The sequence below is a fragment of the Gopherus flavomarginatus genome, chromosome 6, assembly GCF_025201925.1.
Source record: "Gopherus flavomarginatus isolate rGopFla2 chromosome 6, rGopFla2.mat.asm, whole genome shotgun sequence".
Classification (NCBI taxonomy): domain Eukaryota; kingdom Metazoa; phylum Chordata; order Testudines; family Testudinidae; genus Gopherus; species Gopherus flavomarginatus.
Window position 1 is genome coordinate 127197961 of NC_066622.1, and position 12033 is coordinate 127209993.

A 12033-nucleotide genomic window follows, 5' to 3' on the forward strand; every position below is an offset into this window, starting at 1 on the left:
TCTAGAGTAAATTATAATACCCTACACATGTGCATGCATACATTTAATGGCCACAATGAACCAGCTGATAAAATAATTTTGCCTAAGTGGTATTAAAGCAAATAAAGAAACTACTCCTTTTTAATTCTAGGAACAGCTCTTGATCAAATCAGTGAAACCATATTTGAAGGGCTATATAGTCTCAACATCAATATCAACAAGTTAGAACAAAGCAATCAAGAGAATTAGCTTTCTTTGATAAAACCTTACTTATTAAATTAATATCATCTGGAGTGGAGGGGAGTGAATTTAGTATTTCTGCAAGCATCAAATTGACTGGCTTGAATACTGAAGTTCTTTGTCTATACAAAGAGCAATACCACTATAGTCATTCTTACATCATCCTACCCATATGCTTCATCCTTGTTCTGCATAGATTATTCCTTCAGAATTCAATCTTAATCCCCTTTATTTTTTGGTTGTCTTGAAACTGCCAACAGTAGTGCCAATTATTATGGAAAAATTTGTAATATGACTACCAGATCACTAGAAATCGAAGTAGTATCACCAACCACATATTCATTTTCAGTGAAACTGCATTTTCCTGTATGCCTAGGGATACGCAAGAAACGACGATATTGTCTAACTTTATCCTCTAACACTCCCCTTATTCATCATTTAGCGAAGATATCCATATTTATTTCTCTAATGTCAGAAACTATTCCATCAAGGCTCTTAATAATTTTTCTTCTATGAATTCCTTCCAGTTTGCTGATTTCCTTCTATTATTGAGGTGTTTGGAACTATATGCAGTCTTCTTCATGGTAGTGCATCAATGCCATGCAGAGAGAGACGAACAACTTCCTAATAGCCAGTTTGGCCATGAGAAGAGGTGTTTAAGATAATGCCATGTAACACTTTAGACGGGTCTAAAAGCAAGAATGCTTCTATGCTTTCCTGTCTATAAATACATAAAAATGTCTAGGGCACTTTATATAACTATACATCAGTGGGAATCTTCTGATCTTTTTCCTTCCAGAATAAAACATTTCAGCACTTCAACTTTAACTAAAGGAGCTTTCTAAGGAATGGCACAGTAAGTTATTTCATTCTCCACACAGTCAATTATATATCTTCAATTTACTTTGCACCACAATCAGGCTGCACTGGCTCCTATCCTCTCACTTTGGTCTGGAGTGAGACTTTAAAATCTCAGGAGTTCAAATTTAAAACTTAATCAAATCACTTCTTTCTGTGGATATTTTTGTTCTTAAATAAAAAGTGTTATACAATGACTAGTCCACAGCTCAAAGCTGCCACCTTCAGGTACTATATAATGCTCTTCTGCAATAAATTATATTCCCGTTGTTCAATTTCTTAAAGACCTCAAAAGGTAAATAATCAAACTTTGTCCTAGAAAGATTTTAAAAGATTTTTAAAAGTCTGTATGTTTTAAATATAGTTCAACTGAAATTCTTTCATCTTACTCACATGTGAATACTCATTTGGCCCATACTATTTTCACAATTGATTATTTAATCATCTGTTTTATACTGCTGGTCCTGTATGTTCACTAATTGCAGATATTAATTATCAATAAATTTGGTTTCACTGAAAAGACGGTTACTCACCTTTGTAACTGTTGTTCTTCGAGATGTGTTGCTCACATCCATTCCAGTTAGGTGTGCACGCCACGCGTGCACGTTCGTCGGAAACTTTTTACCCTAGCAACTCCAGTGGGCCGGCAGGTCGCCCCCTGGAGTGGCGCCGCCATGGCGCTCAATATATACCCCTGCCGGCCCACCCGCTCCTCAGTTCCTTCTTGCTGGCTACTCCGACAGTGGGGAAGGAGGGCGGGTGTGGAATGGATGTGAGCAATACATCTCGAAGAACAACAGTTACAAAGGTGAGTAACCGTCTTTTCTTCTTCGAGTGATTGCTCACATCCATTCCAGTTAGGTGAATCCCAAGCCATACCTAGGCGGTGGGGTCGGAGTGAGAAGTAGCGGCATGGAGCACTGCAGATCCGAAGGCCGCATCCTCTCTTGACTGCTGGACCAGGGCGTAGTGGGAAGCAAAGGTGTGGACCGATGACCAGGTCGCTGCCCGACAGATTTCCTGGATGGGCACATGGGCGAGGAAAGCCAGCGACGACGCCTGCGCCCTGGTAGAATGCGCAGTCACACGGCCCGTAGGGACGTGGGCCAAGTCATAGCAGGTCCTGATACAGGACGTTACCCACGAGGATAACCTCTGCGAAGAAATGAGAAGCCCCTTCATGCGGTCCGCTACTGCCATGAAAAGCTGGGGGGATTTGCGGAACGGTCTGGTCCTCTCCACATAGAACGCGAGAGCCCTACGGACATCAAGCGAGTGGAGCTGTTGCTCCCTGCCTGAAGAGTGAGGTTTCGGGAAAAAAAATGGGAGGAATATCTCTTGGTTGATGTGGAAGGCTGAGACCACCTTGGGGAGAAAGGCAGGGTGTGGCCTCAGCTGCACCTTATCTTTATGGAAGACTGTATACGGGGGGTCTACCACGAGAGCCCGGAGTTCCGACACCCGTCTAGCTGAGGTGATAGCTACTAGAAAGGCAGTCTTCCAAGAGAGATAGAGTAGGGAGCAAGTAGCTAACGGCTCGAAGGGGGGCCCCATGAGCCGAGACAACACCAGGTTAAGATCCCAGGTTGGAGCAGGGAGTCGGACGTTAGGGTACAAACGTTCCAGCCCCTTCAGGAATCTAGTCACCGTCGGGTGAGAAAAAACGGAGCGGCTATCCCCACCCGGGTGAAAGGTGGAGATAGCTGCCAGGTGGACCCGCAAGGACGATATCGCCAGGCCCTGTTGTTTGAGGGACCAAATATAGTCTAAAATATTGGCCACCGAAACTTCCATAGGGCGGAGACCTTTCTCCACGCACCAACAGGAGAAACGCTTCCACTTGGCTGAGTATGTCGCTCTAGTGGAAGGCTTCCTGCTGCCCAAGAGTACCTCCCGTACCGGGATGGAGCAGCGCAGTTCAGCACTGGTCACCCACGCAGGAACCACGCCGCTAGGTGCAGCGACTGCAGGTCCGGGTGACAGAGAGTCCCGTGTTCCTGGGTGATCAGGTCCGGGTGAAGGGGCAGGGGAACTGGGTCGGCTATGGCCAGGTCCAGCAACATGGGGTACCAATGTTGCCTGGGCCACGCCGGGGCTACCATGATCACGCGAGCCCTGTCCCTGCGCACCTTCAGAAGGACCCTGTGGACCAGCGGGAACGGGGGAAACGCGTAGTACAAGTGGGTCGTCCACGGAATAAGGAAGGCATCCGCTATAGACCCGGGTTCCCTGCCCTGAAAAGAGCAGAACACCTGGCATTTCCTGTTCCCCCCGGACGCAAAGAGGTCCACACGGGGATAACCCCACCTCTGGAAGATCGAGAGGGCGACGTCCGGGCGAAGGGACCACTCATGTGAGAGGAAGGATCTGCTCAGGCGGTCCGCCAGCGTGTTCCGTACCCCGGGGAGGAAGGAAGCCGTGAGGGGAATGGAGTGGGCTACACAAAAGTCCCAGAGTTGCATCGCCTCGTGACATAGGGGAGAGGATCTGGTGCCGCCCTGCTTGTTGATATAGTACATGGTCGTCGTGTTGTCGGTAAACACCGCGACACAACGACCCCGAAGCTGGTGACAGAACGTTTGACAAGCAAGGCAGACCGCTCTCAACTCCCGCATGTTGATGTGCAGCTTCACCTCCTGCAGGGACCACAGGCCCTGTGTTCTCAGGGATCCCAGGTGGGCCCCCCAGCCGAGATCTGAGGCATCCGTCGTTAGGGACACCGAGGGCTGGGGTGGGTGGAATGGGAGCCCCGCACACACTACGGACTGGTCTAGCCACCAGCTGAGAGAATCCAACACCCCCTGGGGGATTGTGATCAGCATGTCTAGTGGTTGCCTTGCCGGCCGGTAATGTGCGATGAGCCACGACTGGAGGGGCCTCATGCGGAGCCGAGCGTAACCAGTCACAAATGTGCATGCTGCCATGTGGCCTAACAGGGTTAGACATGTCCGTATTGATGTTAAGGGGGCTGCCCGCAATCGCTGAACGATCGCCGACAACGCCTGGAACCTTGGAAACGGCAGAAGAGCCCTGGCCACGGTGGAGTCCAGGACGGCCCCGATGAACTCCACCCTCTGCGTGGGGAGCAGGGTGGACTTGTCTACGTTGATCATGAGGCCCAAGGTAGCAAACAGGCCGGTGATCCTGCGGACGTGGCTGCAAACCTGTAGCTCCGATGTGCCCCGAATTAACCAATCGTCTAGGTAAGGGAACACGTGGATACGACTGCGCCGAAGATGTGCCACAACGACGGCCATGCATTTTGTGAATACCTTCGGAGCCGTAGAAAGGCCAAATGGGAGGACTGCAAATTGGCAGTGAAGGCGGCCCACCACGAATCGAAGGAAACGTCTGTGGTGTGGCCAAATGGCAATGTGAAAATAAGCGTCCTGCATGTCGAGGGCGGCGTACCAGTCTCCCGGATCCAGGGATGGGATAATGGTCCCCAGGGATACCATGCGGAACTTCAACTTCACTAGGTATTTGTTGAGCTCTCGCAGGTCGAGGATAGGCCTGAGGCCTCCCTTGGCCTTGGGGATCAGAAAGTAGCGGGAATAAAACCCCTTGCCTTTCTCGTTTTCCGGAACCGCCTCTATAGCTCCTTTGTTGAGGAGCGTCTGTACCTCCTGTCGAAGGAATTGCTCGTGAGAGGGGTCCCTGAAGAGGGACGAGGAAGGGGGGCGGGAAGGAGGAAATGATATAAACTGCAGGCGGTATCCCGTCTGCACCGTGCGTAAGACCCAGCGGTCCGATGTTACTTGGGTCCACGCCGGGAGGAAAAACGAAAGGTGGTTGGAAAACGGGGGGGGAAGGATCCGTGGGGAAAACTGCTACTGCGCCCTCGGGCGCACCTTCAAAACGAAGGCTTGGGCCCAGGCGGGGGCTTAGAGGAGCTTTGATTCTGCCCCCCTTGGTTCCCCGAATGTCTACGCCTTCCATTCCTGCCACGGCGCCTATTAAGGTCCTGCCGTTGGCGGAACTGGGGGTATGGCCTACGCTGCTCTTGCTGCTGTGGCCGGAAGGGTCTGCGCTGCGTTCCTGGCGTGTGCATCCCGAGGGAGCGCATAATGACCCGATTGTCTTTAAGACTTTTGAGTCTGGGGTCTGTCTTCTCTGAAAACAGGCCCTGGCCTTCGAACGGGAGGTCCTGGATGGTGTATTGGAGCTCCGGTGGAAGGCCAGAGACCTGAAACCAGGAGATACGGCGCATCGTTACCCCCGAGGCGAGGGTGCGGGCAGCCGAGTCTGCAGCGTCCAAAGAGGCCTGCAACGAGGTTCGTGCAACCTTCTTGCCCTCGTCCAGAATGGCCGCAAATTCTTGCCGGGCCTCCTGTGGCAGCAGCTCTTTGAATTTGTCCGCTGCCACCCATGAGTTAAAAGCATATCTGCTGAGAAGGGCTTGCTGATTTGAAACCCTGAGCTGAAGGGCCCCAGCCGAATAGACCTTGCTGCCGAGGAGGTCCATACGCCTGGCCTCCTTGGATTTGGGGGCTGGGGCTTCCTGTCCGTGGCGCTCCCTCTCGTTCACCGACTGTACCACCAGGAAACACGGTGTCGGGTGGACGTGGAGGTACTCGTAGCCCTTGGAGGGGGCCATGTACTTCCTCTCGACGCCCCTCGCCGTAGGGGGGATGGAGGCCGGTGACTGCCAGATTGTATTGGCGTTGGCCTGGATCGTCCTAATGAAGGGTAGGGCGACCCTGGTGGGAGCATCAGATGAGAGGATGGTGACGATGGGGTCCTCGATCTCAGAGACCTCCTCGGCTTGCAAGCTCAGATTCTGTGCTACTCGCCTAAGGAGGTCTTGGTGTGCCCTGAGATCTAGCGGAGGAGGGCTACTGGAGGAAGTGCCAGCCACCACTTCGTCGGGGGAGGAGGATGAGGAGACCCCTGGCAAGAAAGTGTCCAGTGGGGGGTCCCTCTCAGCCCTCGCCTCTGTCTCAGGAGCAAGACCAGGGTCTTGCTGCTTCGATCCTTCCTCTCCATCCGGGGAGGGAGGGGGGCGAGACAACGAAGCCTCTGGCACCCTGTGCTCCGCCGTTGTAGGCCTAGCAGGAAGCTGCTGGGGGCCCTGGGCTTGATGGTATGCCCAGGGTGTCCAAAACCCCCACTGCTGCGGACCCTGGTCCTGTTGCGGAGGGTCCTGAAATAATGCCGCCTGTCTGTCGGTGCCCAGCGCATACACGCTGTCCGCTTGAGACGACACCGACGGCTGTCTAGAAGGCAATGGCGGGGCCGACCGCGGCTGATACGAGTCTGCGCGGTTCGGCACCGAAGATCTTCTCGGTGCCGGGGATCGGTACCGGGAGTCATAGCGGCGCCGGGATCGGGACCGGGTTCTGTCTCGGTGCCGGGATCTGGATCGGTACCGGCCGCTGCTTCGGTGCCGGGATCGGGACCGGGACCTGCCACCGACATGGTGCCGGGAGGTCGACCGGGACCGGGACCTGCCACCAGCTCGGTGTCAGGAGGTCGACCGGCACGGTGAATGACGGCGAGACTGGCTCCTAGAGTCACGGTGCCGGTATCAACGGCTGGAGTCAGACCACGACCGTCTGGAGGTCGATCGGTGCCGCGAGTGCGACCGGTGCCGCCGAGGGGAGCGGTGCCGGGACTGCGAGCGGCGGCGGGATCTCGAGCGACCGTGGCGTCGGGACCTCGATCGCGAGCGCGAGTCCCGAGACGGTGCCGTCATCATGGGCTTGCCCCTAGATGCTACCCGCACCGGAGGTACCGGGGGTGGCGGCTGAGTAGACTCAGTCAGGGCGATAAGGTCCCGTGCCGAGGCGAAGGTCTCCGGAGTGGATGGGACCAATAGCTCAACCCCAGATCTTATGGGGGAGCTTGGCGGTACCGGACTCGACGGACCCACCGGGCCCGGAGTCGACGGTGCTGGTAGCGCCGCGGCCGATGTCGATGCCGGGCGGTCCATTCGGGTCTGCCTGGCTGGAGTAGCAGACGTTGATGGTCTCGCTTCTGCACCCGGTGCCGGGGAAGGTCGGTGCCGGGGAGTCTTTCCGGTGCCGGTGCGATCCGGTGCCGGCGTCGAGATCACTGCCTGTGAAGCTGCTGGGTCAAGTGCCGCTTCCATTAGGAGAGTCCTGAGTCTCTGGTCTCTCTCCTTCTTTGTCCTGGGCTTAAAAGCCTTGCAAATGCGGCACTTGTCCGACCTGTGCGATTCCCCCAGGCACTTTAGACACGCGTCGTGGGGGTCGCTGGTTGGCATAGGCTTTTTACAGGCCGCACACTGCTTAAAGCCCGGCGAACCAGGCATGAGCCCGGTGCCGGGTGCCGGGAAGGGCTACAGCCCAGACCGGCGAACAACTATATACAATACTATTTACACTAACACTAATTAACTAACTATACTTAACGACTAACTAACAACTGTAGTGATAACGGTAGTTAACAAGGAGAGCTAGGGACGTGGAGGACAGCAATGCCGCGCTCCACAGTTCCAACGACCGACACGGCGGTAAGAAGGAACTGAGGAGCGGGTGGGCCGGCAGGGGTATATATTGAGCGCCATGGCGGCGCCACTCCAGGGGGCGACCTGCCGGCCCACTGGAGTTGCTAGGGTAAAAAGTTTCCGACGAACGTGCACGCACAGCGCGCACACCTAACTGGAATGGATGTGAGCAATCACTCGAAGAAGAATAATATCTTTTCAGATGTGTGCGTACAGCTCTCATTATCGTCATCAAGGGCTGTATGTCCAGATCTTAATGATAATAGATCTCTATGTTATCAACAAGGTTGAAATAGATCCCTATGTTATCAACAAGTTCATTTTATTACAATAATTAATGCTTTTTTTAAATTTTCTACATATTGCTGGTAAAAGAACATTTAAGACAGATGCAACTGAAATAGCCCAAGAAAAGAATTTGTAGGTGAAATTTAGAAGCCTTAAATTATTTGTTTAAGCATTTATTAAATCACTTATTACTAGAGTGGTCACTATCTGAAAAGTTCACATTGGCCAACAGCAGTGATGACAGGAGATAATGGTTAGGACATTTTGTCTTAAGTCAACTGAACTGGAAACCCTTTTATACATCAGAACCTAAATTCAAGGTTCTGTGTTTTTCCTGCAAGAGCCAATAAGATTGCTAACATTTAAAGCTACCTAAAGAATTACACTGCATTTCCTGAATACCTTACGGTGCTTTAAAATTTGGAGATGTCTCAAAGCAAATCTGATTTTAAAAATTGTGTTTAATTATAAGTATCAACTTTGCAACTATATTCTGTTAATGTTAAACAGGTTTTTTAATTTAAAAAAAGTCTTTCAATTTACCTTCAGGGTAGTAGCACAACAGCTTTCACCTCTAGGACTTGCTTCAGTTTTTCCAGAGATTCTGCCATAGCAGCAAGACTGACAGTTCAGTTTACCTATACATCTTACAGTACATACTACTGTACTGCAATTTTAGTTTTTTAAAACATCTATGGCCCTGCATGTGCTAACAAGACGACAGTGAAACTGAAATAAGTAAATGAACAAAAAAAGTGTACTTCTCACTATCATAACCTTAGTCCCAGATTTGGACCTTAGCGTCCAAAATATGGGGGTTAGCATGAAAACCTCCAAGCTTAGTTACCAGCTTGGACCTGGTACTTGCTGCCACCACCCAAAAAATTAGAGTGTTTTGGGGCACTCTGGTCCCCCTGAAAAACCTTCCCTGGGGACCCCAAGACCCAAATCCCTTGAGTCTCACAACAAAGGGAAATAATCCTTTTTCTCTTCCCCCCTCCAGGTGCTCCTGGAGAGATACACAGACACAAGCTCGGTGAAACTACACAGAGTGACTCCCCCTCTCTGTTCCCAGTCCTGGAAACAAAAAGTACTTTCCTCTTCACCCAGAGGGAATGCAAAATCAGGCTAACAAATCCAACACACACAGATCTCCCCCTAATTTCTTCCTCCCACCAATTCCCTGGTGAGTACAGACTCAATTTCCCTGAAGTAAAGAAAAACTCCAACAGGTCTTAAAAGAAAGCTTTATATAAAAAGAAAGAAAAATACATACAAATGGTCTCTCTGTATTAAGGTGACAAAATACAGGGTTAATTGCTTAAAAGAATATTGAATAAACAGCCTTATTCAAAAAGAATACAAATCAAAGCACTCCAGCACTTATATTCATGCAAATACCAAAGAAAAGAAACCATATAACTTACTATCTGATCTCTTTGTCCTTACACTTAGAAACAGAAGACTAGAAAGTAGAAACTACTTCTCCAAAGCTCAGAGAAAGCAGGCAGACAGAAAACAAAGACTCAGACACAAAATTCCCTCCACCCAAAGTTGAAAAAATCCGGTTTCCTGATTGGTCCTCTGGTCAGGTGCTTCAGGTGAAAGAGACATTAACCCTTAGCTATCTGTTTATGACACTCACGTCAACAGTTCAAATTACACAAAACCATAAGCTCCTATATTGTACTATTTTACTCAGTCTCAGTTTTCAGAGCTCAGGGTCAGCTTGAAAACTGAGTAACCATCTACATTAAGAAATAGTATGACAATCTTTCTAAGTAAGGACTGAAGAAGCCTATGGCACAAGTGTAAAACTAGAAATGAGATTATCCTCACAGTTTAAAATTGAAGGCTAATCACATTTTCAACTTCAGACTGCCATTTGCACAATATATGATCATTAACATTGTGCATAAAAGAATGAATTAAAATATTAAAAGTATTCCAACCTGATACAAAGCAAGACTGTGTCCATATCTCTGGAGAGGTCCTTTTGATACAGGTACTACATTCCATATGTTGCTGTCTAAATTATAGCTAAAACATAAACAGAGAAGTAAACATTTTATTATCTAGAGCAAAATGCTGGGTTTGGACACTTTTTGGACATGCAGTTTTCTTGCATTATACATACTAGACATAAAATCCCTATTTTTCTGAATGTTTTATCTTGTTTTGGGCTTCAATATTCTAGTATGGAATTGTGAAAATCAGAAAAATGTCATTTTATAGGCATATATCATCAAGTAAAATTATGATTACAAGGATCCATTTAGCCAACTCTGTATTTCATGATTCATATCCTGTTAATTAATGCATACAAATATGTTTAATAGTGGCATAGTATTGTTACAATAGTATGTTTACAGTATTATTACAATATTTAAAACATACAGCATGTCTTTCAAAAAAGAAGATGCATTCTTTGCTTGTATCCAAAAGGAAAGTTACCTGAAGTCAAAGTTCCTTTCCTCATTTTACCATCCAGGCCTGAACTTAATGCAATCTAAAACACGTGTGCAGTGCTGATGTGCACTGTTAAATAGCTATGGTATTCTACCTTAGAGATATTTTACGAATGGAGTGAAGCAATTACTTTGTATATATCATGTCAAATTCTATGGTCCAGCCAATAAACTGTGGGGAAGGAGGGAGACGCTTGGGGCAAAAGCAGCTTTAAGCCACTTTGCTTTCCAGCTTCTCTCCTAATGGCGACTATAAAAAATTGTACCAGATGCTAAAGGGTCAGCTTTAGGCCTACTTTGTGCCAACAGAGTAGTACAGAACAGTCACAGCACATTGGAGTATTGGCCTGTAGTTTGTAAAATGTTTTGGGATGAACACTGCTATACATATACTACATTTTTATTGAATTTTCCAAATTTCCTTAATATACTGATTTTGCCAAGAAAATTCCTTTCTTGGACAATCAGCTTTCATTTATTTCAAGAAACCTTGAACCATTGTTTTAAGCATATATCTCTTGCCAAGACAGGTGAACAAAGTTATAATTTGATTCTAATTAGCACTCCCACCAGCTGTTAAGTAGTCCTTTCCTTCCTGCCTGTGAAAACAGCAGAGAAATCACTTCCACTATCACCTTTGGAACCAAAATCCTCTTATTATTTCAAGCAAACATCAGCATCAAAAGGAACTAGCATCTGGAATGTGAGAAGTTTTTACCCATGCAGCCTTGTGATCAATATAAGTCATTCTTGATAAAACTGAATTACAAAATATTACATGACATAAATATTCTAATTTAAACATACTAAGCACCAGTACTGAAAAAACAAAAGAGACAAATTCTTCTCTGAGTGATGCAGGCATAAATGGAGAGTAACCTTATCGACTCTAATTATTTCCAATATATACTGAGATAACTCACAGCACAATTTGGCCCACAGTATAACTTTAGTCCTAGAAACTCACATTGTTTCTCTTAGTACTTTAACTCACTTTTTCATGCCTCCTTCCACCACCATCACTCTGTCTCATCGAATCTTGTACAGTACTCAAGGTAAAGCAGTAGCGGAAGAAAGACACAGTTGAGTTGGTTCTACCATGGGTGTAGGAGGGCATCATCCTGTGGTGGCTGAGGGCTCCCCTGGAGCAGTATGTTGCACATTTGTTGATCACTTGCAAAGTGAATAGATTTCTGGCAGGAATCTCCCACTGAGTGAAGATGTCATGTACTACCAAATTGTGAAGTTCCCCCTCCTGGTTATCACAAAATGTCTGCTGAGTGAGTCTGAAAATACATTCTGTGTCTCAGGTACATAGGCTGCAGACAAGAGTATTCGGTGGTTAATGTAACAATTCCAGAGATTGATCACCTCTGTGCATAATGCAGATAAACTCATCCCTCCCTGTTTGTTGATGTAAAAAAACAGCGGTGGTGTTGTCAGATGTAGTGAGGCGGTGTGGCCTCTCTTCTAGCCAGAGGAGATGGGACAACTATCTCTGCCCAGCTGGGCAGTGTCCAGCTGGGCCTGGCCCTCTCATCAGAAGTTGAGAGGCGGCGCAGGAAGTACAAAAGGTGGAGCTCCCAGCCCAGTGGAGGCTGAGCCAGAGAAGGAGACAGACATGTCTTGCTTGCTGCTGCCCGCAGACCCTGCAATCGAGCCAGATGGTGGCCTGGACCTGGAGAAGCTGAGGCTGAGAAGGAGCTGGAGCTGGTGGGACTACCAGCAGCT

General features: G+C 48.4%; 1 protein-coding gene across 5 annotated transcripts in view; it reads right to left on the reverse strand.

Annotated features, from left to right (window-relative positions):
- Window positions 1-12033, reverse strand: part of ATRNL1 (attractin like 1) — a 1010697-nt gene that overhangs the window by 840806 nt on the left and 157858 nt on the right. For all 5 annotated transcript variants that reach the window (XM_050958929.1, XM_050958927.1, XM_050958928.1 and 2 more), the window contains exon 7: window positions 9787-9874. In XM_050958929.1, coding sequence (XP_050814886.1) covers window positions 9787-9874 — 88 coding nt within the window. The remainder of the gene's footprint in view (window positions 1-9786; window positions 9875-12033) is intronic.